Genomic DNA, 26397 nt, shown 5'->3' on the forward strand with positions numbered 1-26397 from the left:
ACTTGTCTTCTTGCTAGAGAAATACACTTTTCCTAGGTTCTTGAAAAAGAGCAGGCAGTTTAAGAAACAAGTTCAAGTACAGTCATGCACCGCTTAACAATGGAGATATGTTCTAAGAAATGTGTTGTTAGGCAGTTTTGTCATTGTGTGACCATTACATAGAGTGTACTTACACAAACATAGATGGATGATATAGTGTACTACACACATAGGCTATATGATGTAGTCGGTTGCTCCCAGGCTACAAACCTGTATGAGCAGGTGTACTGAATACTGTAGGCAGTTGTAAAACAGTAGTAAGTATATCTAAACATAGAAAAGGTACTGTAAAAATACGGTATAAAAGATAAAAAATAGTGCTAGTACACCTGTATAGAGTACTTACTGTGGATGGACTGGAAGTTGCTCTGGGTGAGTTAGTGGTGAGTGAATGTGAATGCCTAGGACATTATTGTATACTACTATAGACTTCATAAACACTGTACACTTAGCTTACACTAAATTTATTTAAAAATATTTTTTCTACAATGATAAACTCACTTGCTGTAACTTTTTACTTTATAAACTTTAAAACTTTTTGGCTCTTTTGGGGTGATACTTAAAACACACAACAACATTGTAGATCTGTACAAAAATAGTTTCTTTATGTCCTTATTCTATAAGGTTTTTAATTTTTCTTTTTTCTTTTTTTTTTTTTTTTTTGGTAGAGACAGAGTCTCACTATGTTGCCCAAGCTGGTCTTGAACTCTTGGGCTCAAGCAGTCCTCCTGCCTAAGCCTCTCAAAGTGCTGGGATTGTAGGCATGAGCCACGACACCCGGCTCTTTATGCTATTCTTAAAACTTTGTATTTTTATTTTTTTTTACTTTTAAACTTTTTTGTTAAAAACTAAGACACACACACTACTATAATGGTAGTACTAACATGCAGAATGTATCCTTGTTGTCTTTTTTGGCATTCAGTGCTTTGTGACACATCTAAGGTCTTTGTGACACACCCACACACGCGTGCCAGTGCGCGCACACGCTGATCTAGGCCTACACAGAGTCAAGATTATAAACATCACTGTCTTCCATCTCCTTATGGAAGGTCTTCAGTGGCAGTAACATGCATGGAGCTATCATCTCCTTTAGCAATAGGAATACCTTCTGGAATACCTCCTGAAGGACCTGCCTGAGGCAGTTATACTTTTTTTTTAGTAAGTGGAAGGAGTACACTCTAATATAAAGATTAAAATGTATGGCATAGTAAATACATAAACCAGTAATGTAGTCATTTATTATCTTTTTTTGAGACGGCGTCTCGCTCTGTCGCCCAGGCTGGAGTGCAGTGGTGCGATCTCAGCTCACTGCAAGCTCCGCCTCCCGGGTTCACGCCATTCTCCTGCCTCAGCCTCCTGAGCAGCTGGGACTACAGGCGCCCGCCACCTCGCCCGGCTAGTTTTTTTTTTTGTATTTTTTAGTAGAGACGGGGTTTCACCGGGTTAGCAAGGATGGTTTCAATCTCCTGACCTCGTGATCCGCCCGTCTCGGCCTCCCAAAGTGCTGGGATTACAGGCTTGAGCCACCGCGCCCGGCCTGTAGTCATTTATTATCATTATGAAGTATTAAGTTCTATATATACATAATTGTATGTGCTGTACTTTTATGTGACTGGCAGCACAGTAGGTTTGTTTATACCAGCATCACTACAGGTAGGTGAGTAATGCATTGCACTGTTTTGATTGCTATGACATCACTGGGCAATAGGAATTTTTCCTCTTCAAGATAATCTTAAGGGATCATCATCATTTATACAGCTGTCGACCAAAATGTCATTACAGGTGCATGAGCGTAAATGTTCCAGAAAGGTTTTATTCCGTATTAATCTTTTTATGGAATCTGAATATAATTACTGTGTTGGATTTGACTTCGGAAATGACTAGTAATGTTAAAAAATTGCTATCGTTACCCATATTTTAGTTTCTGGCTAGTGTTTTTTGGAATGGATGCTTAGGATTTCTGCCTGATACAGTGATTTCAGGGCCAGAAGATGCTTTTGGAAGGATTCCTTGTAATCATGCTAAAAGAGATGAAGAAGAGCTTGAGGATTTTTGTAAGGTTAATCAGGATGAGGGGAAGAAGCCTAGAAATAAACAAGATAAAGCAGAGTGTAAATTCAGCTCATCAGAAACCTAAGGACCACTCACTTAACTTTTTTTTTTTTTTTTTTTTTTTAAAAAGACGGAGTCTCGCTCTGTTGCCCAGGCTGGAGTGCAGTGGCATGATCTCAGCTCACTGCAACCTCTGCCTCCCAGGTTCATGCAATCCTCCTGCCTCAGCCCTACTAATAGCTAGGATTACAGGCACATGCCACCACGTCTGGCTAGTTTTTGCATTTTTAGTAGAGACAAGAGTTTGTCATGTTGGCCAGGTTGGTCTCAAATGCCTGACCTCAGGTGATCTGCCTGCCTTGGCCTCCCGAAGTGCTGGGATTACAGGCATGAACCACTGCACCCATCCCACTGACTTAAATTTTCCTCTTTAGTGGCATAAGTAGCATTCTTAGTTTTTCCAGGAACTTTCTTTTTGGCTCTTGGGTGTGAATGAATGGTTTTGTTTACCATTCATTGCATTTGTAGTCTTCAGATTAACCTATAATTTTCTGACATAATTGGTAAGATATTGACAAATTTAGGACATCATGGCAAAAAATGCTCTTATTCCCAGTGTCACAAGTATCAGACTTTCAATGTCTGATAAATTCTTCTGAAAACATAGGCCTAGGAAAAACCTCTGGTTCTAACTGGTTGTTATACTGACAACCGAAGTCTGAAGTGTTACTGTATTCTTTGTCAGAATCTCTGTGCTGAATTTGAGGTATTGATTCCATTTGCCCCATTTGGGGGTTCAGTCTGAAAACTATCAGTTGGAAGTCAATTATGATAAATGAAGCATCTGATGGGGAAGCCCCAAAATGCTCTTAATGTGAAGAGTTTGTGTGATAATTTGCAGAGGAACTGATTATCTGTGTGATGGATCGTGGGAGTAGAGAGAGAAGTAGGTAGGGTTGAGTTACCTTACTAAAAGAGAGTTTAGCTTGTCAACAGTTTTGGTCATTGTTTCAGCCTGTCTGAAGTAATATCTGATTGTATTAAGGATACAGTTGTCCAAAGGATTTACTTGATGTGGTTTCCCAGTTTTCTTTTCTCCAATTTTTCTGACCCCAGGCTCCATTCTTCCCAGAACATGGTTTTACTTTTTTTTGTATTTTCTGTTTCTTGGCAGCATTGATATTTCGCCTGGAAGGAAATATCCAAGAATCCCTAGAACTCTTCCAGACATGTGCAGTTCTAAGCCCTCAGAGTGCTGATAACCTCAAGCAGGTGGCGAGATCTTTGTGAGTATTGGCAACCTGGAGGCCCTAGGGCACTCACAGAGAACAGTGTAAAATGCATTCTTAGGTACAGCTTGCTGCTGGCAGCCACATCAGCCTGATACACAAGTGGGGAATGGTTTAATAGGTATAATGGGATTTACTCTAAAGAGCATGGATTAAATTTGAAATTTGAGAAAATGAGATAACTAGTGTTAAGGAACTAAGTGTTTTAAACACTGTGCATTCTAGTTTGATGGGGGAACTGATATTGTTTTTCATGTAAATAGAGACACCTTATACCCTAAAGTCTTCTAAACTTATTGGCAATCCTTGGAATTTTTCTCGTCTACTCTTCTAACACTGAATATCTATCACACAGTAAGTTTTGAGTAAGGACAGAGAGTTCCTGACTTCTGATGGTTCAACTTATATAATTTTTCAACTTTACAATGATGTAAAATTGTTATGTATTCAGTAGAAACTGTACTTCAAGTATCCATACAGCCATTCTGTTTTTCATTTTCAGTATAGTATTCAGTAAATTACATGAGATATTCCGCATTTTATTATAAAAGTGGCATTTTGTTAGATGATTTTGCCCAACTGTCAGCAAACGTAGTTAAGAAAGTGGAGATAGGAACTCCATGGAACAGAGTAAGTGTTCTGAGCATGCTTAAGATAGGCTAGGCTGTCTATGATGTTTGGTAGAGTAGATGTATTACGTGCATTTTTGAATTACAGTATTTTCAATTTACAGTGGGTTTATTGGGATGTAACCCCATCATAAGTTGGGGAGCATCTGTATTTGTTGAGTGAATGTCCTAAAGATTCCTAGGTGGAAAGAATCTCAAAGGTCTTTATAAACTACTAGGTATTCCCTTTTCAGTCCTTTGTTCCATGGAGTTCCCATCTCCCCTTTCTTAGCCACGTTGCCATTCATACCTGCGTTGTTTTTGCATAAAGCTTAGTTTTCCCTGTTTCTCTCTAAAGTCAGGATCCAATATCAAGGAAAGAGACTTAGTCTTGGAAGGAAAGGACATGTCCCTAATGGGTGATGATAAATAATGATAGTTACTGCTTAACATGGCATATCATTTGGCTTATTTCTTTTTTGGTCTACATTTATAGTACATTGTAGGAGAAAAATTCCACAAGACTCTCACTAAAATTGGTATAGAATGAGACCAAGACCTTGGAACAGCTGCCAATGCAATCCCTACTAAGAGAGCTTCTGCTGTTAGTGTATAGCAGCTTCACTGACCAAACCAGCACAACCAGCTCATGGAGAAAAGGCTTCTAGAATTCTCTGCTGGATGAAATATGAGTAAAATGTGGGACTAGTAGAGTTAGTCTTCTAAGAATTTTCAGGTAATAATTATGGAAAATGTATCTTTTACAGATTTCTTTTGGGAAAACATAAAGCTGCCATTGAAGTATATAATGAAGCAGCTAAACTCAACCAGAAAGATTGGGTAAGTAGAGAACTTTCAGTTCCTTCTTATTAGTAAACATGCTAATGGTTCCATTTATCATATGGCTGTCTTATTTATGAATTCTTACGTTCCAAAAATATCTTGATTTTATCCTTATACTGAATTCATGATTTGTCTAAGTATAGGATCAAAAACCCATGTTTCCTCATAACTTTGCAGGTGTTGCTGCATGATTTTCTAACAGTTTGCTGATGAGCAATCTCTTACCAGTCTGATTCTTGTTGATGACCCCTAGAAGCTTTGGGTATTTTTTTCATCATTGGAATTCCACAATATCAGCAATAGGCATCTAGTTGTGTTTCATCTCTTTTTCCCATCCCCATCGGTGTGACACTCAGTTGACTCATTCTGAAGACCCTTGCCTTTCTTTGGGTCAGGGCCTTGGAGTAGTTCTTTATTTTTCCCCTCCCCTTCTCTTTGTGTCAATTGGGGATTGTGTGTAAATGCAACTAAATATTGGCTTTACAAATTAGGGGGTTATTTTTTTAATTCTCTTGAAACAAGATGTCCACATAAATAGTTGCTGGCATTGATTTGGCAGTCCTCGGATGTCAAGGCCGAGAGTTTTTCCTCATGGTTACAAGAAGACTGCTGCATCTGACATCACATCTGCATTCTAGGGAGGGAGAAAGAGAAAGCAACAAGGAGAAAAGGACAGAGCCTATATTGGGAAAGCACAACTTTCCCAAAAGCCCCCACAGACTTCCACTTATGTCATGTCAGCTCTCCTTCTAGAAGGAAGGCTGGCTAAATGTAGTTTTTAATCTGGTCACATTGCCACTCTAAACAAAAATAGGGTTCTATTAGTAAGGAAAAAGAGAAGAGTAGGTAGCAGGTAGGCAGACAGATAACTAGCAGCATCTGCCACACTGTTTTCCATTCTCTATGAGACATGTTCTCTAACTATTCTCTACAACAACTCTTAACTTGCCTCTCATTTTCTACCTCCGTGTCCTTTTTTTTTTTTTTTGGGACAGAGGCTTACTGTGTCGCCCAGGCTGGAGTGCAGTGGCGTGATCTTGGCTCACTGCAACCTCTCTCTCCCAGGTTCTAGTGATTCTCCTGCCTCAGCCTCCTGAGTAGCTGGGATTACAAGCGCCTGCCACTATGCCCGGCTAATTTTTGTATTTTTAGTAGAGATGGGGTTTTACCGTGTTGGCCAGTCTGGTCTGCAACTCCTGACCTCAGGTGATTCACCTGCCTTGGCCTCCCAAAGTGCTGGGATTATAGGTGCGAGCCACAACGCCTGACCCTCCTTGTCCTTTTATTGTATGTTCAGGACACGTATTCAGTCTTATCTTCTGTATCATAATTTTTGTTTTTAGCTATTTGTATTCTGTTATATACCATATCCATCTAATATTTTTTATTTCATTTCCTTTTACTGTATCTTTAATTTCCATAAATCTTGTCTTCAGTGTCTCTGATTCTTAAAGTTCTGTTCTGCTTCTCAGAATTATCTTTTTCTAACTCTGCATTTTGGTTCTTCTATTTTATGCTGTTGGTATTTTTCAAGTATTTGATGATTCTCGGGGAGACGTTCATATCTTTGAGTGAAGGACTAGATTTATTAGTACAGAGAATTAGGATGGATTTCCTTTGCAGTTCTTATGGGGCACTATTATTTTTGAAGTGTGTTCAATTTGTCAGTCGCTTTTCTTCTGTACGTCAGAGAATTGAGTTGAGTCTTTATGCCGTGGAGTTTGTAATAGCTAACAGCCAGAGTGAAGCTGCAGATAAAGAAAAATTCATGTACTTTTTCATTCAGTTGGTTTTTCAAAAAATGAATATATCTGCTATATGCCAAGCACTGGTCTATGTCCTGGAGATGCAACGATGGACTGGTGGATTATAAGATAATCAACTAGAATAGGAAATACAGGAAGGAAGAGGAGCAAGTTTTGGAAGAAGGTGATGGTGAGAAATCAGAGTTAAATCCTGTCTTTCAGAGGATTTTGGATATAATAAGTTTTACGTTCTGAGGGGATATCTAAATTGAGATGTGTCCAGTGTGGTTGGATATAGAAATCTGAAACTCAAGTGTTTTGGAGTAGAGATGTACATTCTGGCGTCAACAACATAAAGGTGGTAATTGAAGCCATTAGATTGGTTGACATTACCCTGCAATGAGCTGAGGATGGAATCCTGGAAAAAAGAGTTTTTTACTTTTTTTTTTTTAAAGAGACAAGGTTACCTAGGCTGGAGTACAGTGGGGTGATCATATCTTACTGTAACCTCCAACTCCTGGACTCAAGTGATCCTCCTGCCTCTGCCTCCTGAGTAGCTGGGACTACAGGTGCATGCCACCATGCCTGGCTAAATTTATTTTGTGGAAATTAAGTCTCATTATGTTGCCCAGGGTGGTCTCAAGCTCCTGGCCTCAAGTGACCCTCCTGCTTCAGCTTCCCAGAGTGCTGGGATTACAGGTGTGAGCCATGAAAAAGCAATTTTGAAGGACTGAGCAGAAGAAGAGAACCCATAGAGGGAGACAGGGAAGAGGTAAAACAGGAGAGCTCAGGGTCACAGGGGGAATGGAATGTGTTTCTTAATCTATCCAGTTGGTTGAAAGAGCTCATTTGGTATTACTGACTCACTTGGGATAACTATACCATTGTTACTAGTAGATGTGGTCGTTCACAAAACAGCCATTCTTTTTTGAATTTTTTAAATTATACTTTGAGTTCTAGGGTACATGTGCACAACGTGCAGTTTTCTTACATATGTATACATGTGCCATGTTGGTGTGCTGCACCCATTAACTCGTCATTTACATTAGGTATATCTCCTAATGCTATCCTTCCTCTCTCCCCCCTCCCCACAATAGGCCCCGGTGTGTGATGTTCCCTTTCCTGTGTCCAAGTGATCTCATTGTTCAATTCCCACCTAGTGAGAACATGTGGTGTTTGGTTTTCTATTCTTGTGATAGTTTGCTGAGAATGATGGTTTCCAGCTGCATCCATGTCCCTACAAAGGACATGAACTCATCGTTTTTTATGGCTGCATAGTATTCCATGGTGTATATGTGCCACATTTTCTTAATCCAGTCTGTCACTGTTGGACATTTAGGTTGATTCCAAGTCTTTGCTATTGTGAATAGTGCCGCAATAAACATACGTGTGCATGTGTCTTTATAGCAGCATGATTTATAATCCTTTGGGTATATCCCCAGTAATGGGATGGCTGGGTCGAATGGTATTTCTAGTTCTAGATCCTTGAGGAATTGCCACACTGTTTTCCTCAATGGTTGAACTAGTTTACAGTCCCACCAACAGTGTAAAAGTGTTCCTATTTCTCCACATCCTCTCCAGCACCTGTTGTTTCCTGAATTTTTAATGATTGCCATTCTAACTGGTGTGAGATGGTATCTCCTTGTGGTTTTGATTTGCATTTCTCTGATGGCGAGTGATGATGAGCGTTGTTTTCATGTGTCTGTTGGCTGTATGAATGTCTTCTTTTGAGAAGTGTCTGTTCATATCCTTTGCCCACTTTTTGATGGGGTTGTTTTTTTCTTGTAAATTTGATTGAGTTCTTTATAGGTTCTGGATATTAGCCCTTTGTCAGATGAGTAGTTTGCAAAAATTTTCTCCCATTCTGAAGGTTACCTGTTCACTCTGATGGTAGTTTCTTTTGCTGTGCAGAAGCTCTTTAGTTTAATTAGATCCCATTTGTCAATTTTGGCTTTTGTTGCTGTTGCTTTTGGTGTTTTAGACATGAAGTCCTTGCCCATGCCTGTGTCCTGAATGGTATTACCTAGGTTTTCTTCTAGGGTTTTTATGGTTTTAGGTCTAACATTTAAGTCTCTAATCCATCTTGAATTAATTTTCGTATAAGGAGTAAGGAAAGGATCCAGTTTCAGCTTTCTACTCATGGCTAGCCAATTTTCCCAGCCCCATTTATTAAATAGGGAATCCTTTCCCCATTTCTTGTTTTTGTCAGGTTTGTCAAAGATCAGATGGCTGTAGATGTGTGGTATTATTTCTGAGGGCTCTGTTGTGTTCCATTGGTCTGTATCTCTGTTTTGGTACCAGTACCATGCTGTTTTGGTTACTGTAGCCTTGTAGTATAGTTTGAAGTCAGGTAGCGTGATGCCTCCAGCTTTGTTCTTTTGGCTTAGGATTGTCTTGGCAATGTGGGATCTTTTTTGGTTCCATATGAACTTTAAAGCAGTTTTTTCCAATTCTGTGAAGAAACTCATTGGTAGCTTAATGGGGACGACATTGAATCTATAAATTACCTTGGGCAGTATGGCCATTTTCACAATATTGATTCTTCCTATCCATGAGCATGGTATGTTCTTCCATTTGTTTGTGTCCTCTTATTTCACTGAGCAGTGGTTTGTAGTTCTCCTTGAAGAGGTCCTTTACATCCCTTGTAAGTTGGATTCCTAGGTATTTTATTCTCTTTGAAGCTATTTTGAATGGGAGTTCATTCATGATTTGGCTCTCTGTTTGTCTGTTACTGGTGTATAAGAATGTGTTTGCTCTTGCTTCTCTAGTTCTTTTAATTGTAATGTTAGGGCTTCAATTTTAGATCCTTCCTGCTTTCTCTTGTAGGCATTTAGTGCTATAAATTTCCCTCTACACACTCTTTAAATGTGTCCCAGAGATTCTGGTATGTTGTATCTTTGTTCTTATTGGTTTCAAAGAACATCTTTATTTCTGCCTTCATTTCGTTATGTACCCAGTAGTCATTCAGGAGCAGGTTGTTCAGTTTCCATGTAGTTGAACGATTTTGACTGAGTTTCTTAGTCCTGAGTTCTAGTTTGATTGCACTGTGGTCTGAGAGACAGTTTGTTATAATTTCTGTTCTTTTACATTTGCTGAGGAGTGCTTTACTTCCAACTATGTGGTCAGTTTTGGAATAAGTGGGATGTGGTGCTGAGAAGAATGTATATTCTGTTGATTTGGGGTGGAGAGTTCTGTAGATGTCTATTAGGTCTGCTTGGTGCAGAGTTGAGTTCAATTCCTGGATATCCTTGTTAACTTTCTGTCTCGTTGATCTGTCTAATGTTGACAGTGGGGTGTTAAAGTCTCCCATTATTATTGTATGGGAGTCTAAGTCTCTTTGTAAGTCTCTAAGGACTTGCTTTATGAATCTGGGTGCTCCTGTATTGGGTGCATATATATTTAGGATAGTTAGCTCTTCCTGATGAATTGATACCTTTACCATTATGTAATGGCCTTCTTTGTCTCTTTTGATCTTTGATGGTTTAAAGTCTTTTATTAGAGATTAGGATTGCAACCCCTGCTTTTTTTTTGTTTTCCATTTGCTTGGTAGATCTTCCTCCATCCCTTTATTTTGAGCCTATGTGTGTCTCTGCATGTGAGGTGGGTCTCCTGAATATAGCAAACGGATGGGTCTTGAACTCTTTATCCAATTTGCCAGTCTGTGTCTTTTAATTGGACCATTTAGTCCATTTACATTTAAGGTTAATATTGTTATGTGTGAACTTGATCCTGTCATTATGATATTAGCTGGTTATTTTGCTCGTTAGTTGATGCATTTTCTTCCTAGCATCGATGGACTTTACATTTTGGCATGTTTTTGCAACGGCTGGTACCGGTTGTTCCTTTCCACGTTTAGTGCTTCCTTCAGGATCTCTTGAAGGGCAGGCCCAGTGGTGAGAAAATCTCTGAGCATTTGCTTGTCTGTAAAGGATTTTATTTCTCCTTCACTTATGAAACTTAGTTTGGCTGGATATGAAATTCTGGGTTGAAAATTCTTTTCTTTAAGAATGTTGAATATTGGCCCCCACTCTCTTCTGGCCTGTACAGTTTCTGCCAAGAGATCTTCTGTTAGTCTGATGGGCTTCCCTTTGTGTGTAACCTGACCTTTCTCTCTGGCTGCCCTTAACATTTTTTCCTTCATTTCAACTTTGGTGAATCTGACAATTATGTGTCTTGGAGTTGCTCTTCTTGAGGAGTATCTTTGTGGAGTTCTCTGTATTTCCTGAATTTGAATGTTGGCCTGCCTTACTAGGTTGAGAAGTTCTCCCAGATGATATCCTGCAAAGTGTTTTCCAAGTTTGTTCCATTTTCCCTGTCACTTTCAGGCACACCAATCATACATAGATTTGGTCTTTTCACATAATCCCATATTTCTTGGAGGCTTTGTTCATTTCTTTTTAGTCTTTTCTCTCTACACTTCTCTTCTCGCTTTGTTTCATTCATTTGATCTTCAATCGCTGATACTCTTTCTTCCAGTTGATCGAGTCGGTTACTGAATCTTATGCATTTGTCACGTAGTTCTCGTGTTACGGTTTTCATCTCTATCAGTTCTTTTAAGGTCTTCTCTACATTGGTTATTCTAGTTAGCCATTCGTCAAATCTTTTTTCAAGGTTTTTAGTTTCTTTGCGCTGGGTTCGTAGTTCCTCCTTTATCTCTGAGAAGTTTGATCGACTGAAGCCTTCTTCTCTCAACACGTCAAAGTCATTCTCAGTCCAGCTTTGTTCCATTGCTGGCGATGAGCTGCATTCCTTTGGAGGGGGAGATGCGCTCTGATTTTTTGAATTTCCAACTTTTCTGCACTGCTTTTTCCCCATCTTTGTTGTTTTATCTGCCTTTGGTCTTTGATGATGGTGACATACTGATGGGGTTTTGGTGTGGGTGTCCTTTCTGTTTGTTAGTTTTCCTTCTAACAGTCAGGATCCTCAGCTGCAGGTCTGTTGGAGTTTGCTTGAGGTCCACTCCAGACCCTGTTTGCCTGGGTATCAGCAGTGGAGGCTGCAGAAGATAGAATATTGCTGAACAGCGAGTGTTGCTGTCTGATTGTTGCTCTGGAAGTTTCGTCACAGGGGTGTACCCTACCTTGTGAGGTGTGAGGTGTCAGTCTGCACCTAGTGGGGGATGTCTCCCAGTTAGGCTACTCAGGGGTCAGGGACCCACTTGAGCAGGCAGTCTGTCCATTCTCAGATCTCAACCTCTGTGCCTGGAGATCCACTGCTCTATTCAAAGCTGTCGGATGGGGGCATTTACCTCTGCCGAGGTTTCTGCTGCTTTCTGTTTAGCTATCTTTTTTTTTTTTTTTTTTTTTGAGATGGAGTCTCATTCTGTCACCCAGACTAGAGTGCAGTGGCTCAATCTTGGCTCATTGCAACCACTGCCTCCTGGGTTCAAGTGATTCTCTTCCCTCAGCCTCCTGAGTGGCTGGGATTTATAGGCACCCGCCACCATGCCCAGCTAATTTTGGATTTTTATAGAGATGGGGTTTCACCATGTTGGTCAGGCTGGTCTTGAACTCCTGACATCATGATCTGCCCACCTCAGCCTCCCTAAATGCTGGGATTACAGGTGTGAGCCACTGTCTCTTTTTTTTTTTTTTTTTGACACTTTTAAATTTTTGTTTAAAATTTTCCCCATCATGGCCTTTTTCTTTTCTTTTTAGAATATTTTAATGATTTTTAATTTTATTTTTATTAACAGCCCTTCTCTACCCTACATATTTCATAAATACCTGTAGAAAACCTTATAGTAGCTGGAACATGGTGGCTCATACCTGTAATAACAGCACTTTGGGATGCTGAGCAGGGAGGATCACTTGAGTCCAGGAGTCTGAGACCAGTCTGGGCAACATAAAGACCCAGTCTCTAGAAAAAAATAATAATAAAATAAAATAAAAATGAGTGGTCGTGTGCACCTGTAGTCCTGGCTATTCTAGAGGCTGAGGTAGTAGGATCACGTTAGCCCAGGAGATTGAGGCTGCAGTGATGCAGTGAACTGTGATTGTATCACTGCACTTCAGCATGGGAAGCAGAGCGAGACCCTGTCTCAAAAAACAAAACAAAACAAAAAAAACCTTGTAGCCCTACTTTCTTGGACTCATCAGGGTGTTCCACAGTCTTGCTGCAACAGGGAAACAGTAATTCTTTCTGCCATTATCTTATTTGACTTTTGGAACAGCTCTGTTAAGTAGGGAGAATTTCCCCCATTGACAAGTGAGGAAGCTAAGGCTTTGGAAGATGGAATGTCTTGCTGAAGGGTAGGAAGTTGCTACAGTGAGGTAGTTGCTAAGCCAGAACTGGAATTCAGACCTGTATCTAGGATGATGTAAGATTCTTCGTCTTAAGACTATGATCTTTCCAGTGTACCAACTGCCTTTGCAGGATGTCTGCTGGATTCCCTTACCTCCTGAAAGATAGGATTTGACTCTGATTTGTTCTGTTACCCTTTCCAAATTTCTTTTGCAGTTTGTTAAAGGTATATTGCTGCCTTCTCAACTATCTATGTCAAAGATTTTAAAAGGTCAGAGGTTAGCCTTCAGGACATCTATTTGTTTACTTACTTGCCTTGACAATTCCTACTGCAGAGCAGGACATTTAAAGGACAAGAAAGGCTTTATTTCTGCCTTGTCTCTCTCCAGGTATGCATTCTTATAGCATGACAAAGATGGAAGTATACAAGTTTTGGAGGCAGGCCTGAGTTCAAATCCTAGTGTTCTATAATATGGACATGATTTGTGATTGAATAAAAAAATTTTTTAAATGTGAGGCATTTGTGAGATAATTTGAAATTTTAACCTAATTGAATATCTAATATCAAGCAGTCAGTAATTTTTTTTGAGTATGACGATGTGGGTAGGTTTATAAAAAGGCCTTATCTTTTAGAAATGCATACAGAAACATTTGTGGATAAAACGTTGGGCTATCTGTTATTTGCTTACAAAAGTTGTGGGAGTAGATGGAGTGTGGATTGGGTGGTTGTTGGGACAGGATGATGAGTATGTGATTCTGTCTGCACTTATATATGATTGAAATTCTCCCTAGTATATAGAACTAAACAAGAAAAAAATCCCACTGTTGGTACTCTCTGTGTTATTAGGTAATCTACTCAACATCTCTGAGCTTCAATTTCCTTATCTGTAAAATTGGAAAAATTATAACTATGTTGCAGGCTTGCTGAAAATTAAAGTAACATATGTGAAAATATCTGGCATAAAGCCTGACTTTAGTAGGTGCTCAACCAATGGTTGCTGTTTTGTTGCTGTTACTGTTTTAGGAGACTTGGAAAACCTTAAATCAGTTGTTATCTCTGAGCCTGGGGTCCATGTTTCCTCAGACAGGGACACATCTCCACTACTAATAGGGTAGTTCTTACTATGTTTCCCAAGAGCATTTTCCTTACCCCTGCTTTCTCCTTCTCCAAAGCTACCTTAAATAAAGGGAGATTTATTATAAAGGAATTTGAGAGTCCATAAAACAGTATCAAGAGATGTAGGTTGGTCTTTTAGTGAAGCAGAACTGGAATGCTTCAGCAACCAAGGTGGCTACTCTGCCTTTTCTGCTTCATCTTCTCTTTCTGTAGATCAAAGGTTGGCAAACTTTTTGTAAAGGGCCAGCTAATAAATATTTTAATTTGTATAGCTTCATACAGACTCTGTTGCAATGACTTAACTCCGCAGTTCTAATGCAAAAGAGCCATACAAAAACAATAGTTGTGACTGTGTTCCAATGAATCTGTACTTTATAAGAAAGGGCAGGGAATGCATTTGGCCCATGGACCATAGTTTTCCCATGTCAGCTCTAGAATTCTGCAGATGGCTCCAATTACATGTATTCCATTATAGCAGACTCCAGGTGGCGCTCAGTCCTCAAGTCCACATCACCTGGTAAATTTAGTACTTGTAACTATCTCTCTTCCAATTCCAGATTCCTAGGGGAAAGGACTTCAGTTGAGTCAGGTGTCACTATCCACCTGTGCTGACTTAAGGGTGGAAATGTGTGGCTAGCAGCCCTCTCAGCAGGGGCTGTGGGTAGTCTCTTTGGAGAAGGAGGAGCCAAGGGTATGGGTGATGGGCAACTCTTAGAGATAAAAGGTATGGGGATGGCCTCGGTATGTGCCCCAGGGTGCCCCATAGATCCAGGAAGATCACCTGTTTATTCTGCTTTTATTTCTTATAATCTGTATTTTTTTATATTGAGGAACTCATTTTTGACAATCAAATATATTTGAGTATGAACTCTAATAAAAAGCTGACTGTAATGCATGGTTTAAAGTTTAAACCTTGTCGAGCAATAACAATCTCTAGATGTCTGTTGTTTCACTCTAATACTTACTGTGGAATTGCACCTGAGTTGTTTTCCTTTTTTTTATGTGCCTAGGAGATCAGCCATAACCTAGGAGTTTGCTACATTTACCTGAAGCAGTTCAACAAGGTAATTTACAGAAGTGGTGATGGATTTCACTGAGGGTGCACTTGTTGCTGCAGAAGTTGTTACCTTGCTCATTTTGTATTATCCCTAGTGCTTGCAGAGGTTTTTGGAACTGAAAATTGAAAGTACCTTTATACATTTTTTTCTGTTTTAATTCTCACTTGTCATTATTCATCTGTTGTTTTCTGCTTTTAATAAGAACATGGAAAGTTCTAGAAATGTGAGGGAAAGACAGTTTTTCTCCTTTCTTGTTTTTCTCTACCTCCAGTTAAATTTCCCAGTTTAGAAACAGATGCTTAATAAAACATAAATATCAAAAAATGGACCCTTAAGTCTTAAAGGTGTAATCATGACCATGTGAGCTATCTCCATGCCCTGACAGCAACTTAGTTTTTAGGGTCATTGAAAATAAATTTTAAATTTTAAGTGGATCTGATTTCTGAGTTTTCAGGTTTTTTTTAGTTATTTTCCATGATGAGAATTTATATTTCACTGTGATTAAGCTATAGGCTCCTATATCAGAGAAGACAATTTGAGCTTACCTCAAATTTGATACTCAGGTAAGAAAAAGTATATATCATTAGGAGTAGACAAAACTATTGAGAGCTCTAAAACTTAGTGATGAGAGCTTTGGGTAGTTTCCTTCATAGAGCTCACAGTGATTGTGAAGTTTTATTCTCCTTTCTTCAATGCCACCAGGACTGAGAATCTGAATTGGTTAGTACCCATTTGACAATGTTTAGTTTGTGTCAATTTGCAGACTGGTGTAACCTGTATCCCACACTGGTGTGAAAAAAAATATGCACATTAGCATTTGTAACTTTTCTCCTGAGATGATAATATATGTACATAAAATACATTTAGTGGGCCCCTTAGGTTTTGTAGATGGATCTATAGTTTTATATACTTGGTTAGGAGATTTTTCTCTTCAGAGATGATTTCAAACAGGCACATTTCTATTCACAGGATTATTCTGAGTCAGGGGAGAAGAAGGATTAGTCTTTGGTTGGATCTGTGCTGAGAAGAAGTATATTTAGATTTTACTGTACAGCTAACAGGCTAGGCAAATACAGTACCTGGCACTTATATAAATACTTGTTGAATCAGTGAATGACTAAACAAAGCCCTTTTGTTTACTAGGAGAAGGTAAGCTCCTCCAGAGCAAGGAGTTGGTTTTATTAACTCAAATATATCTAGTATCTAGAACAGCAAGCAGTTGGGTGAATAAATGAGAACAATCTATTTATTCACTTATCATCACATTAGTGGGGAAATCGGGGCCCACCATAGGGAAGGTTGTGTACTTGGTCAGTGTTACAGCTGGGATTTAGTTTAGTGTAGTACTCTACACTGTACTGTGATGGCCCTTTTGACTTATGAAGTATGAGTCATAGGTGTGAATATCAGGCAGAAAACATTCAGAAAGGTTAATCATCTTGTATAAATTCTTCCAAGTGGCTCCAGAAGCAGATATCCCATGTCGCCAGCTGTCTTTTCAATAAGGACAGTTTTGGTATGTTTTGGTCTTTGGGTAGTGGGGGCTGTTTGCTGAAATGTGATGTTCCTATGTCAATGCAGCAGAAACTATCTTTACATTAACCATATAAAGATAGAGTTCATTCAGTGGTAGTGATTTGGTTTCTTTACTTTGTCAAACTTGTCAGGCACAAGACCGGTTGCACAATGCCCTGAATCTTAATAGGCATGATCTGACTTATATAATGCTGGGGAAGATCCACTTGCTGGAGGGAGACTTGGACAAGGCCATTGAAATCTACAAGAAAGCAGTGAAGTAAGTGTATCTGTTTCCTTTAGAAATGAGAAGCTAAAAAAAAAAAAAAATTGAGTGGATATGTGAACTCCCAAGCCTAAAAGAGTGAATGTGTTTGATTAATTACTTATTGTATGAGTTAAAGGTTAAGCTGAAGTTTAAGAGCTCCCAATGGCTTCAATAAGGTAGACTGTTTCTTTCTTACCTTTAAGGATGGCTGCTACTTTAGGTTAGCTGGGCAGCTCTGTTCTATAAGGTCAGCCAGGGATCCAGGTTTCTTCCTTATTAACTCACCATTCCTTAGATTGTTGTCTTTACCTGCATGGTTGTTGCTGAATGTAACATCCACATCCAGGCCGTGGTGGAAGGAGATGGTATGGGAAGCTAAGTATGGAATAAGCATCTGGCAATATATATATATTTTGAGACAGGATCTTACTCCGTCACTCAGGCTGGAGTGCAGTGGAGAATACAGCTCACTGCAGCCTCAACCTCTTGGGCTCAAGTGATCTTCCTATCTCAGCCTCCCAAGTAGTTGGGACTACAGGCATGTGCCACCATGCCCAGCTAATTTTTAAAAAACTTTTTTTGTGTTGACAAGGTCTCGCTAAGTTGCCCAGGCTGGTCTTAAACTTCTGGGATCGAGCGCTCCTCTTGCCTCTCAGCCTTCCAAAGTGCTGGGATTACAGGTGTGAGCCACTGCACCTGTCCTTGGTAATAAGTTTTAAATGACCCAGAAATTGCACACATCGTTCCTGCTTACATTCCATGGTTCAAAACTAGGAGATAGTTGCAAGGGAAGTGGGCAGACATATACTCAAGAAGAAGGAAATAACAGATTTAGGAGTTGGCTGACAGTCTGCCATTTTGGTATCATATGTTAACAACAGGTCTTCTGTTTTCAGATATATTATTAGGGACAGAAATCTCCTGATTGATTAAAAAAAAAAGAAAAGAAACATTTAGCCTTATTAGCATGAGACCGGTATCTTTTCCCCCCTTCCCCCTGTTCCCTTCTCCCTTTTCCCTTCCCCCTTTTCCCTTTCCCCTTTTCCCTTCCCCTTCCCCATTTTCCCTTCCCCTTTGCCCTTTTCCCTTCCCCTTTGCCCTTTTCCCTTCCCCTTCGCCCTTTTCCCTTCCCCTTCCCCCTTTTCTCTTCCCCTTCCCCCTTTTCCCTTCCCTTTCTCCCTTTTTTCCCTTCCCCCTTTTTCCCTTCTCCCCTTTTTCCCTTCCCCCTTTTCCCTTCCCCCTTTTTCTCCCTCCCTCCCTACTTTTCTCTTTTCCTTTCTTTTTTCTTTTCTTCTTTTCCCTCCTTCCCTTTCCTCTTCTTTCTTTTCTTTCCCCCTCCCCTCCCTCCCCTCCCTCCCCTCCCCTCCCTTCCCTCCCCTCCCCTCCCCTCCTCTCCCCTCCCCTCCCCTCCCCTCCCCTCCTCTCCCCTCCCCTCCCCTCCTCTCCCCTCCTCTCCCCTCCCCTCCCCTCCCCTCCTCTCCTCTCCTCTCCCCTCCCCTCCTCTCCTCTCCTCTCCCCTCCCTTCCTCTCCTCTCCCCTCCCCTCCTCTCTCCTCCCCTCCCCTCCCCTCCTCTCTCCTCCCCTCCCCTCCTCTCTCCTCCCCTCCTCTCTCCTCTGTCCTCCCTTCCTCTCTCCTCCCCTCCCCTCCCCTCCTCTCTCCTCCCCTCCTCTCTATTTCAACATAGTTTCACTCTGTCACCCAGGCTTGAGTGCAATGGTGCGATCTTGGCTCACTGCAACCTCTGCCTCCTGGGTTCAAGCGATTCTCATGCCTCAGCCTCCTGAGTAGCTGGGACTACAGGAGCGCACCACCACGCCCAGCTAATTTTTGCATTTTTAGCAGAGACAGGGTTTCACCATGTTGGTTGGGCTGGTCTTGAACTCCTGGCCTCAAGTGATCTGCCTACCTTGGCCTCCCATAGTGCTGGGATTGCAGGCATGAGCCACTGTGCCCGGCCTTGTGTTGTTTCTTTAAATGGAATAGCTGTAGCAAAATGCTTTGTCTCATTTGTTTGGTCACTTAATAGAATGTCTGGTCTGTGGTTCAAGGCTTATTATTCCCAATAATTAGATTCTGAACTAAACTTAGATTTCTGTTAATTTATTAATCATCTTTATCTTCTACCATGGTAGTAAATTTCCTGATTATGTGAGTCACAACACTGCTTTCTGAATTTTCTTTGACCATATTTTGTGTCTAAAACAGTAAAATCACTTGGTTTGTTAAGCTACAGAAGAGACTTTTGTCATCAAGAGGTTATATATATGGGCAAGTAGTAAGGAGCCATGTAACATGTTAAGTGCCTCTGTGGTGCTAGGTAGTAGCACTGATCCCTGACTCCTGCCTTCTAGGGGTTGGCTCTTTGAGATTAGCATACATAAATCCCAAGGGAAACATTCTTCCAGTAACCGATCAAGGACTTCAGTCACTAAATTTCCCAAGGGAGAAATTGGACAGCTAAAATTTGAAGCCTTACTGAGAAGATAGAGACCATAGTTCATGACCTACAGCTTTGAAGAGAGAGTAGTCATGTTGTAGTGGGAAAGCCGATATTGCTAAAATTACAGAAGCTACCTGGCTTTGGGGAGGGAAGTGATCAAAATGAATGTGTATTATGGCAGAAAGTGAAAGGCAGATTCCCAGTTGAATTGAGAAAGCTCTGTTTGGTCAGCTCAGGCCTCCCCTGGCTGGAGCTTTGCATCTTCTGGTTCAGGTCTTCCTATAGGTAACCAGTGCCCTTTGTCATTCCTTAGAAGCAGAAGACATTGTTCATAGCCCTTTGGTGTTTTACTCTTGAAACTGTCTGATGATCCTTTAGTCAGATCATCTCAACTCAGTGTTGCCTTGGTTTTGTGACAAAGACAAATATTAGTGAGGGATTGAGCAGATAATACTTTACGTACATCAGTGTTTACTCCCAAAGGTCAGTAGCACCTTTCCTAGGATTGGTATGTATCGTCCTTCTTTGGTTTAGTTTGGCTACTTGGTATATCTTTGTTTAAGTGGAGAGAACAGCATTAGGGGCCTTGGGATCCCAAATTACATAGAAAATTATGCTGCCTGGCATTGTGAGCACAATGAGAATAGAAAAAAAAAATCCCACAAGAAAGGACTGGTGAAACTATGTGTGTTCTAGACTGACTTGGTTTATAAAGCATTGTTCTTTAATTTTATCAGTGTGACCGAGACAGTCATGCAGAACATTCCACAGGTTCTTTCTTAGGACTTTTACCCTAAGAAAGGAATCTGAATTCTAAGCCCCATTTTTCTTGCTGAGCAGTTTTCCCTATCACCAGGGTTGAGATGACCTACTTTTGATGGCAGTTCCCAAACTGCCTTCAGGTATTTCCTTGGGGAGGAAGAGGCTCAGTGGGGTCTGTTAAGTATTGCACGAGGGCATATTACCATGCATGTGTCTCCATGTTTCTCATCTACATCTTGTTTCCCTCTGAGCATCTCTATGTTGCAGGTTCTCACCAGAAAATACAGAGCTTCTTACAACTTTAGGATTACTCTACTTACAGGTAATGAAAACTCTTTACTCATTCATGCATTGATATTAGAAATGCTTTTGGGTTTGTGTGTATGGTGGTTTTCCTGCATTCTGATATTTATTTTACTAAAGGTCATATAAAGTTCATGAACTACACTCTCTCTATTTGATACTTTTTGCTAAAGGAATTAATTTTCTGCATTTAAATTGGAAGCAATTCTATTTTAGCCTAGTTCAATTACAGTTCTTATATAGGCTGGGTGTGGTCTCATGCCTGTAATACCAGCACTTTGGGAGGCTGAGGCTGGTGGATCAATTGAGCCCAGGAGTTGGAGACCAGCCAGTGAGACCCTGTCTCTACAAAAAAATACAAAAATTAGCCAGGCATGGTGGCATGCGTCTCTAGTCCCAGCTACTTGGGAGGCTGCGATGGAAAGATTGCTTGAACTCAGAAGGCAGAGGTTGCAGTGAGCTGAGATTGAGCCACTGCACTCCAGCCTGGGTGACAGAGCCAGATCCTGTCTCAAATTCTTATGCCATCCAGGAAAGAGCATATATGAGAAATAACTCTGGTCTTGGAGGCTGTTATTTTGTTGTGAGGAGAGAAACGGATACAAGTGAGCACTTCTTAGGGCTTTGGGGCAAAGCCATTTCTTTTGATCTTTCTTCCCAGCCAGGGTCTTACTGGAAAGAGAGAAGGCAAAGTATACTTTATCTAGAATAAGAAGTTTTCTGTCCCCTCCACATTCCTGAATGTGAATGGGATTCTTTTAGCTCCATTGATTCTCTGACTGAGGACCCAGGGCCCAGGTATCCAAAGGGCTTTTCCCCCTTCCCCAATACACACGTTTGCCAAGTTCTTTGTTCAGCTGATTCTGCCTCCAGCCCTGCCTCTATGGTGGCCTTTATGTCTATTTCATTTTTCTCTAAAAGGAATCAGGAGCTTAACCCTGGGTCTTCCTGGGCTTTGGCTTGGGAGGTAGGCTCCACAGGAGATGAGGATACCCAGCTCATTTCCTACCAAGAGGCATTAATGTGGAACAGTACTAGTGTGGCAGAAATGGTTCTTATCAAATAGATACTTTGACCTTATCAGGGGACAGATGAACACAAATAGAAGGAAAACCAAGACTGTGGGGATTTTAGTTTTCTTTCTTTATTATCTGGTAACTGTAGCTGCTTTTTTTTTTTTTCTTTTTCGTCAGGAGAACTCAAAAAAGAAGCCAGAGCATTTCTGTTCTGGGTGAGGTTGGCCACCGTGGTTTTTTTTTTTTTTTTTTTTTTTTTTTTTTTTTTGAGACGGAGTTTCACTCTTTGCCTAGGCTGGAGTGCAATGGCATGATTTCAGCTCACTGCAACCTCTGCCTCCTGGGTTCAAGCGATTCTCCTGCCTCAGCTTCCTGAGTAGCTGGGATTACAGGCATGTGTCACCATGCCCAGGTAATTTTGTATTTTTAATAGAGATAGGGTTTCTCCATGTTGGTCAGGCTGGTCTCGAACTCCTGACCTCAAGTGATCCACCCACCTCAGCCTCCCAAAGTGCTGGGATTATAGGCTTGAGCCACCACGCCTGTTCTGGCCAGACTCTTAACTGCCATCTCCTTGCTGATGTAAATTGTCTTGTTTCCTTTTTTTTCCAAGCTTGGCATTTACCAGAAGGCATTTGAACATCTTGGCAATGCACTGACTTATGACCCTACCAACTACAAGGTATTACAGACTGTGAAGGCTCTGGCCTTCAGATAGATGGTCCCACTGCTCCTAGAGGTGATCTGACCCTGGAAAGCAAAGGAATAGCTTCTTAAATTTGGATACCTGAGAAATAGAAAAAATATAAATATAAGGTGGTTCTTCTTATTTGAAAGTATTGTCAAGTATGCTCTACTTATCGTCTAAAAGTGCTCATTTGTTACAATAGACGTGTAACCCCTGCAGAAAGCAGAATCATAGTGCTAGTAAAGCTTGTGTTAGGAAATTAGCAATGCCTCCACAACTATTGTCAAAAATAAATCTGCTGGGCATGGTGGCTTATGCCTGTAATCCCAGCACTTTGGAATGCTGAGGCAGGAGGATCGCTTGAGGCCAGGAGTTCAAGACCAGGCTGGGCAACGTAGTGAGACCCCCATCTCTACAAAAAAAAATTATTATTCAGGCATGGTGGCACACACCTGTAGTCCTAGATACTTGGAAGTTGGAAGAGGGAAGATCACTTGAGCCCAGGAGTTTGAGGCTACAGTAGGCTATGATGGCACCACTGTACTCCAGCCTTCGTGACAGAGTGAGACCCTGTCTCTAAAAGGCAACAATAATCATGTTGAAATGACTTCTAGAATCTTAATGATTTGATATTACAACTTTTGTCTAGATGTGACTTGGGGAATGAGAAGGAATAGCATCAAATGGATGAGTATCATTGAGGAGATGCAGCAAGACAAGCTGTTTATAGAAGGATATAAACTGAGTTCTGATTTAGGAAGTAATATTAGCCTCTCAGCTCCCACCTTGATACCTTTCCTTAGAGAAATGAAAGGGCTGGGCCGACGAAGCCTAAAGCTGACTCACCCTCTGTTCTATGGTAGAAAGAAATGTACCTTAAGTAGCCACGTACAGGTGTATTTCAGGTGTCTAGAACACTTGGTGTACCGGGCTGCAGAGAACAGATTAAAGGAAGTTAAAATTAATCAAAGGGTTCTGGTATTCATTCTGAAATACTGACTTTCCTGGCTAGAAGTAGGAAACAGATGGGTAAAGCAAGTAAAATTTTATCTTTTTTTTTTTTGTGCTGTGCCAGAGCGAGCCACGGTGTAGGGTGCAAGGGCATTCCTCAGGAACATTTGTCCCAATAGCTTGGATATATTATTTATGTCCCTGGAAGAAATTTTTCAGTCCCATCTGTGCTGATGGGCCTGCTGAGTATAGACTCAGGAAGGCTGCCTCACTGCTGCAGCCTTTTGGGAATGACTGAATTACTTTCTATGTGCCATGTTTTCAGGCCATCTTGGCAGCAGGCAGCATGATGCAGACCCACGGGGACTTTGATGTTGCCCTCACCAAATACAGAGTTGTGGCTTGTGCTGTTCCAGAAAGTCCTCCACTCTGGAATAACATTGGAATGTGTTTCTTTGGCAAGAAGAAATATGTGGCGGTGAGTGTCCCCTCATCATGTTCTTTGTTTGCATTCATATATGTGGTTATTGGTCTGTTTAGCTTGCCCCACTCATTGAGTGCCCCTTCTCTCTCATAGGCCATCAGCTGCCTGAAACGAGCCAACTACTTGGCACCCTTCGATTGGAAGATTCTGTATAATTTGGGCCTTGTCCATCTGACCATGCAGCAGTATGCATCAGCTTTTCATTTTCTCAGTGCAGCCATCAACTTCCAGCCAAAGATGGGGGAGCTCTACATGCTCTTGGCAGGTAAGAAACATTTATGTGGAAAACTCTCTCTGCCATCTGTAATGAGGGAAAAATGGATTAGAATCATGGAAGATCAGTGGCTGTCTCATAGGAGCCATTCCCTTAGAGATCCTATAGGAATCTGGATTACTGTCCTGGAGCTTGAAGAAATAGATAAAAGATGACAAAGGAACTTGGTTGTTTCTCACTTGGGGGAGTTTCACTCAGAGACCAACAGGTTAAATAAAGATCATCCCTAGTTCACCTTTTACCAATTTTTTCCTCTTGCCTTGACAATTCATTTATATATATATATTGAGTCCAACTAAGTTCTAGATAGGAAATCTTAAGAGCTTGGGGTCTAGGTGGGGTCCTGCCTCTACTACTTATTATATGTACCTAGGGCTGATGTGAGGATTGCATGATTAAGCACTCAATTAATAATACTGGTTTTGTTGAAATACTGATTTTTGAAAACTGTTGGTTTTACTGTGGTTATATAATTGGTCTATTATTATCAATATTGTTGTTACTATAATTGGCCCCTAGGTGGTACTTCTAAGTCAAGCTACCTTATGTTTAAACCCTTATCTCTTCTGAACATGTTATATAGAATGCTGTTCTCTTCCTGAAACTCCATTTTATGCCATGCAAATACTAGAATTATCATAAAAATAAGTTAAAATTAATCAAACTAAAAATTATGCACAATCATTTTAATTTTAAAGTTCTGACTAAATAGTCTTCCTGGAAAATTTTTTCTCCATATACATTTACTTACTAAATGTAAGACCCAAAGCAGATTTCTATGTCCTCATTTGGCAGTGGTCTTCCAGTGGCTTTTTGTTTATTATTGTGGGGTTCTTATTCAAAAGAGAAAGCTTGCAAAAGCAATTGAGTCATGGTTATTTGAGGGTTGCCGGAATACAAAGGTAACTGCTTTAAAAAAACAGCAACATAGGTTTTATTATTATTATTATTCAGATATGGTATGGGCAACAGATCAGAAGACATCTGCCACTGGAAAGATAGTCTGTTACAATTCCTGAGAAGGAGGGCATGCCACACCATGCAGGGCCACATGGGGAAGCACCATGTCAGTCAGAAGGTGGAGGGAGCAAGGGGTAAATGTGGGCACGATTCTTTATTATAGTTTTCATGGGTAGAAATCCCCATACCCGATAGTTATTTTTTTTCTGGCCCTCCCTGCTCCTCTAATAAGCTCCAGTGTCTGTTTCCCTCTCTGTTTCCATGTGTTCTCATCATTTAGCTCTTACAGTGAGAACAGGATTTGGTTTTCTGTCCTGCATTAGTTAAACTAAGGATGATGGCCTCCAGCTCCATCTATGTTGCTGCAAAGGACATGATCTTGTTCTTTTGTATGACTGTGTAGTATTCCATGGTGTACATTTACATTTTGTTTATCCAGAATGGGCATTTAGGTTGATTTTACCTCTTTGCTATTGTGAATAGTGCTGCATTGAACACACAAATGCATGTGTCTTTACGGCAGAATGATTTATATTTCTTTGGGCATATACCCAGTAATGGGATTGCTGGGTTGAATGGTAGTTCTGTTTTTAGCTCTTGGGGGAATTGCCACACTGCTTTCCACAATGGTTGAACTAATTTACACTCCCATCAACAGTGTATAAGCATTCCCTTTTCTCTGCAGCCTCACCAGGATGTTACCTTTTGAGTTTTTAATAATAGCCATTCTGACTGGTGTGAAATGGTTATCTCATTGTGGTTTTGATTTGCATTTCTCTAATCAGTGATACTGAGCTTTTTTTCGTATGCTTGTTGGCTGCATGTATGTCTTCTTTTGAACAGTGTCTGTTTATGTCCTTTGCCCACTTTAATGGGATTGTGTTTTTCTTGTAAATTTGCTTAAGTTCCGTATAGATCCTGGATATTAGACCTGCATGGTTTGCAAATATTTTCTCCCACTTTGTAGGTTGTCTGTTTACTGTGTTGACAGTTTCTTTTGGATAGCTGGGTTCTAATGGGACATAGAAATGTAAACAGCCATGATGTAAGGCACAGCAGCAATGCTAACTTTACAAAGTAGAGATGGCATTCAAACTGGATCCTGAACAACAAGCTAGAATGGAATAGCACAGAATGGCTGAGGAGCCACGTGAACAAAGGCATGCAGCCATGAAATTGCAGTGTCCCTTGCTGTTAGTGGGTGGTAGTGTTAGAGAATATGATAGGAGATGAGTCAGGAAAGATATTCTGGGGTCAGATTATGGAAGTCATGCATACAGTGCAAGGACTTTATCTTAGAGGCCATGTTTGTCCAGCTGTATTCCTAGATCTCCTTTTAGGTGCTTGGTAGGAGTGAATGCATAGCTGGTGGGGAGGTGGAATGGGCAGGGCTTCCAGAGCAGCTGTTTTTGTTTTACATATGAGGTGTCAAGGAAATACTGATTTTAAAAAGTCGGGGGAGTGTTTTATTGCTAAATGAAAGGGTAAAGATCATAGTTGTAGATGTAGGGAGACAGTGAGGATTCCTAAGTAGGATGGTAATGTGGTCAGATTTATAAGTCAGTGAGATACCTGGCAGAACTGTGGAAAGTGGAATGGAGGCAGGTGGGGACATTGACACTGGGGGATAAATGGAAAGCCTGAAACTACTTGGGCCTGAATAAGGGCAGTGTCAGAAAAGAAACTGCAAAAAAGGATGCACAGAACCTGGCAACCGATTTGACTGTAGAAGGGATTGTTG

At 40.7% G+C, this 26397-nt stretch overlaps 1 protein-coding gene across 3 annotated transcripts in view; it reads left to right on the forward strand.

The window, feature by feature from the left end:
• The window catches only part of BBS4 (Bardet-Biedl syndrome 4), a 59042-nt gene that overhangs the window by 29164 nt on the left and 3481 nt on the right, over positions 1 to 26397 (forward strand). For 2 of the 3 annotated variants that reach the window (XM_073012290.1, XM_008015985.3), the window contains exons 5-12: positions 3266 to 3377; positions 4756 to 4828; positions 14947 to 15000; positions 16662 to 16789; positions 20248 to 20302; positions 21913 to 21981; positions 23264 to 23416; positions 23516 to 23687. In XM_073012290.1, coding sequence (XP_072868391.1) covers positions 3266 to 3377; positions 4756 to 4828; positions 14947 to 15000; positions 16662 to 16789; positions 20248 to 20302; positions 21913 to 21981; positions 23264 to 23416; positions 23516 to 23687 — 816 coding nt within the window. The remainder of the gene's footprint in view (positions 1 to 3265; positions 3378 to 4755; positions 4829 to 14946; positions 15001 to 16661; positions 16790 to 20247; positions 20303 to 21912; positions 21982 to 23263; positions 23417 to 23515; positions 23688 to 26397) is intronic. The other variant, XM_008015989.3, reaches the window with a different exon arrangement.

The sequence above is a fragment of the Chlorocebus sabaeus genome, chromosome 26 (assembly GCF_047675955.1).
Source record: "Chlorocebus sabaeus isolate Y175 chromosome 26, mChlSab1.0.hap1, whole genome shotgun sequence".
In the NCBI taxonomy this organism is placed as follows: Eukaryota; Metazoa; Chordata; class Mammalia; order Primates; family Cercopithecidae; genus Chlorocebus; species Chlorocebus sabaeus.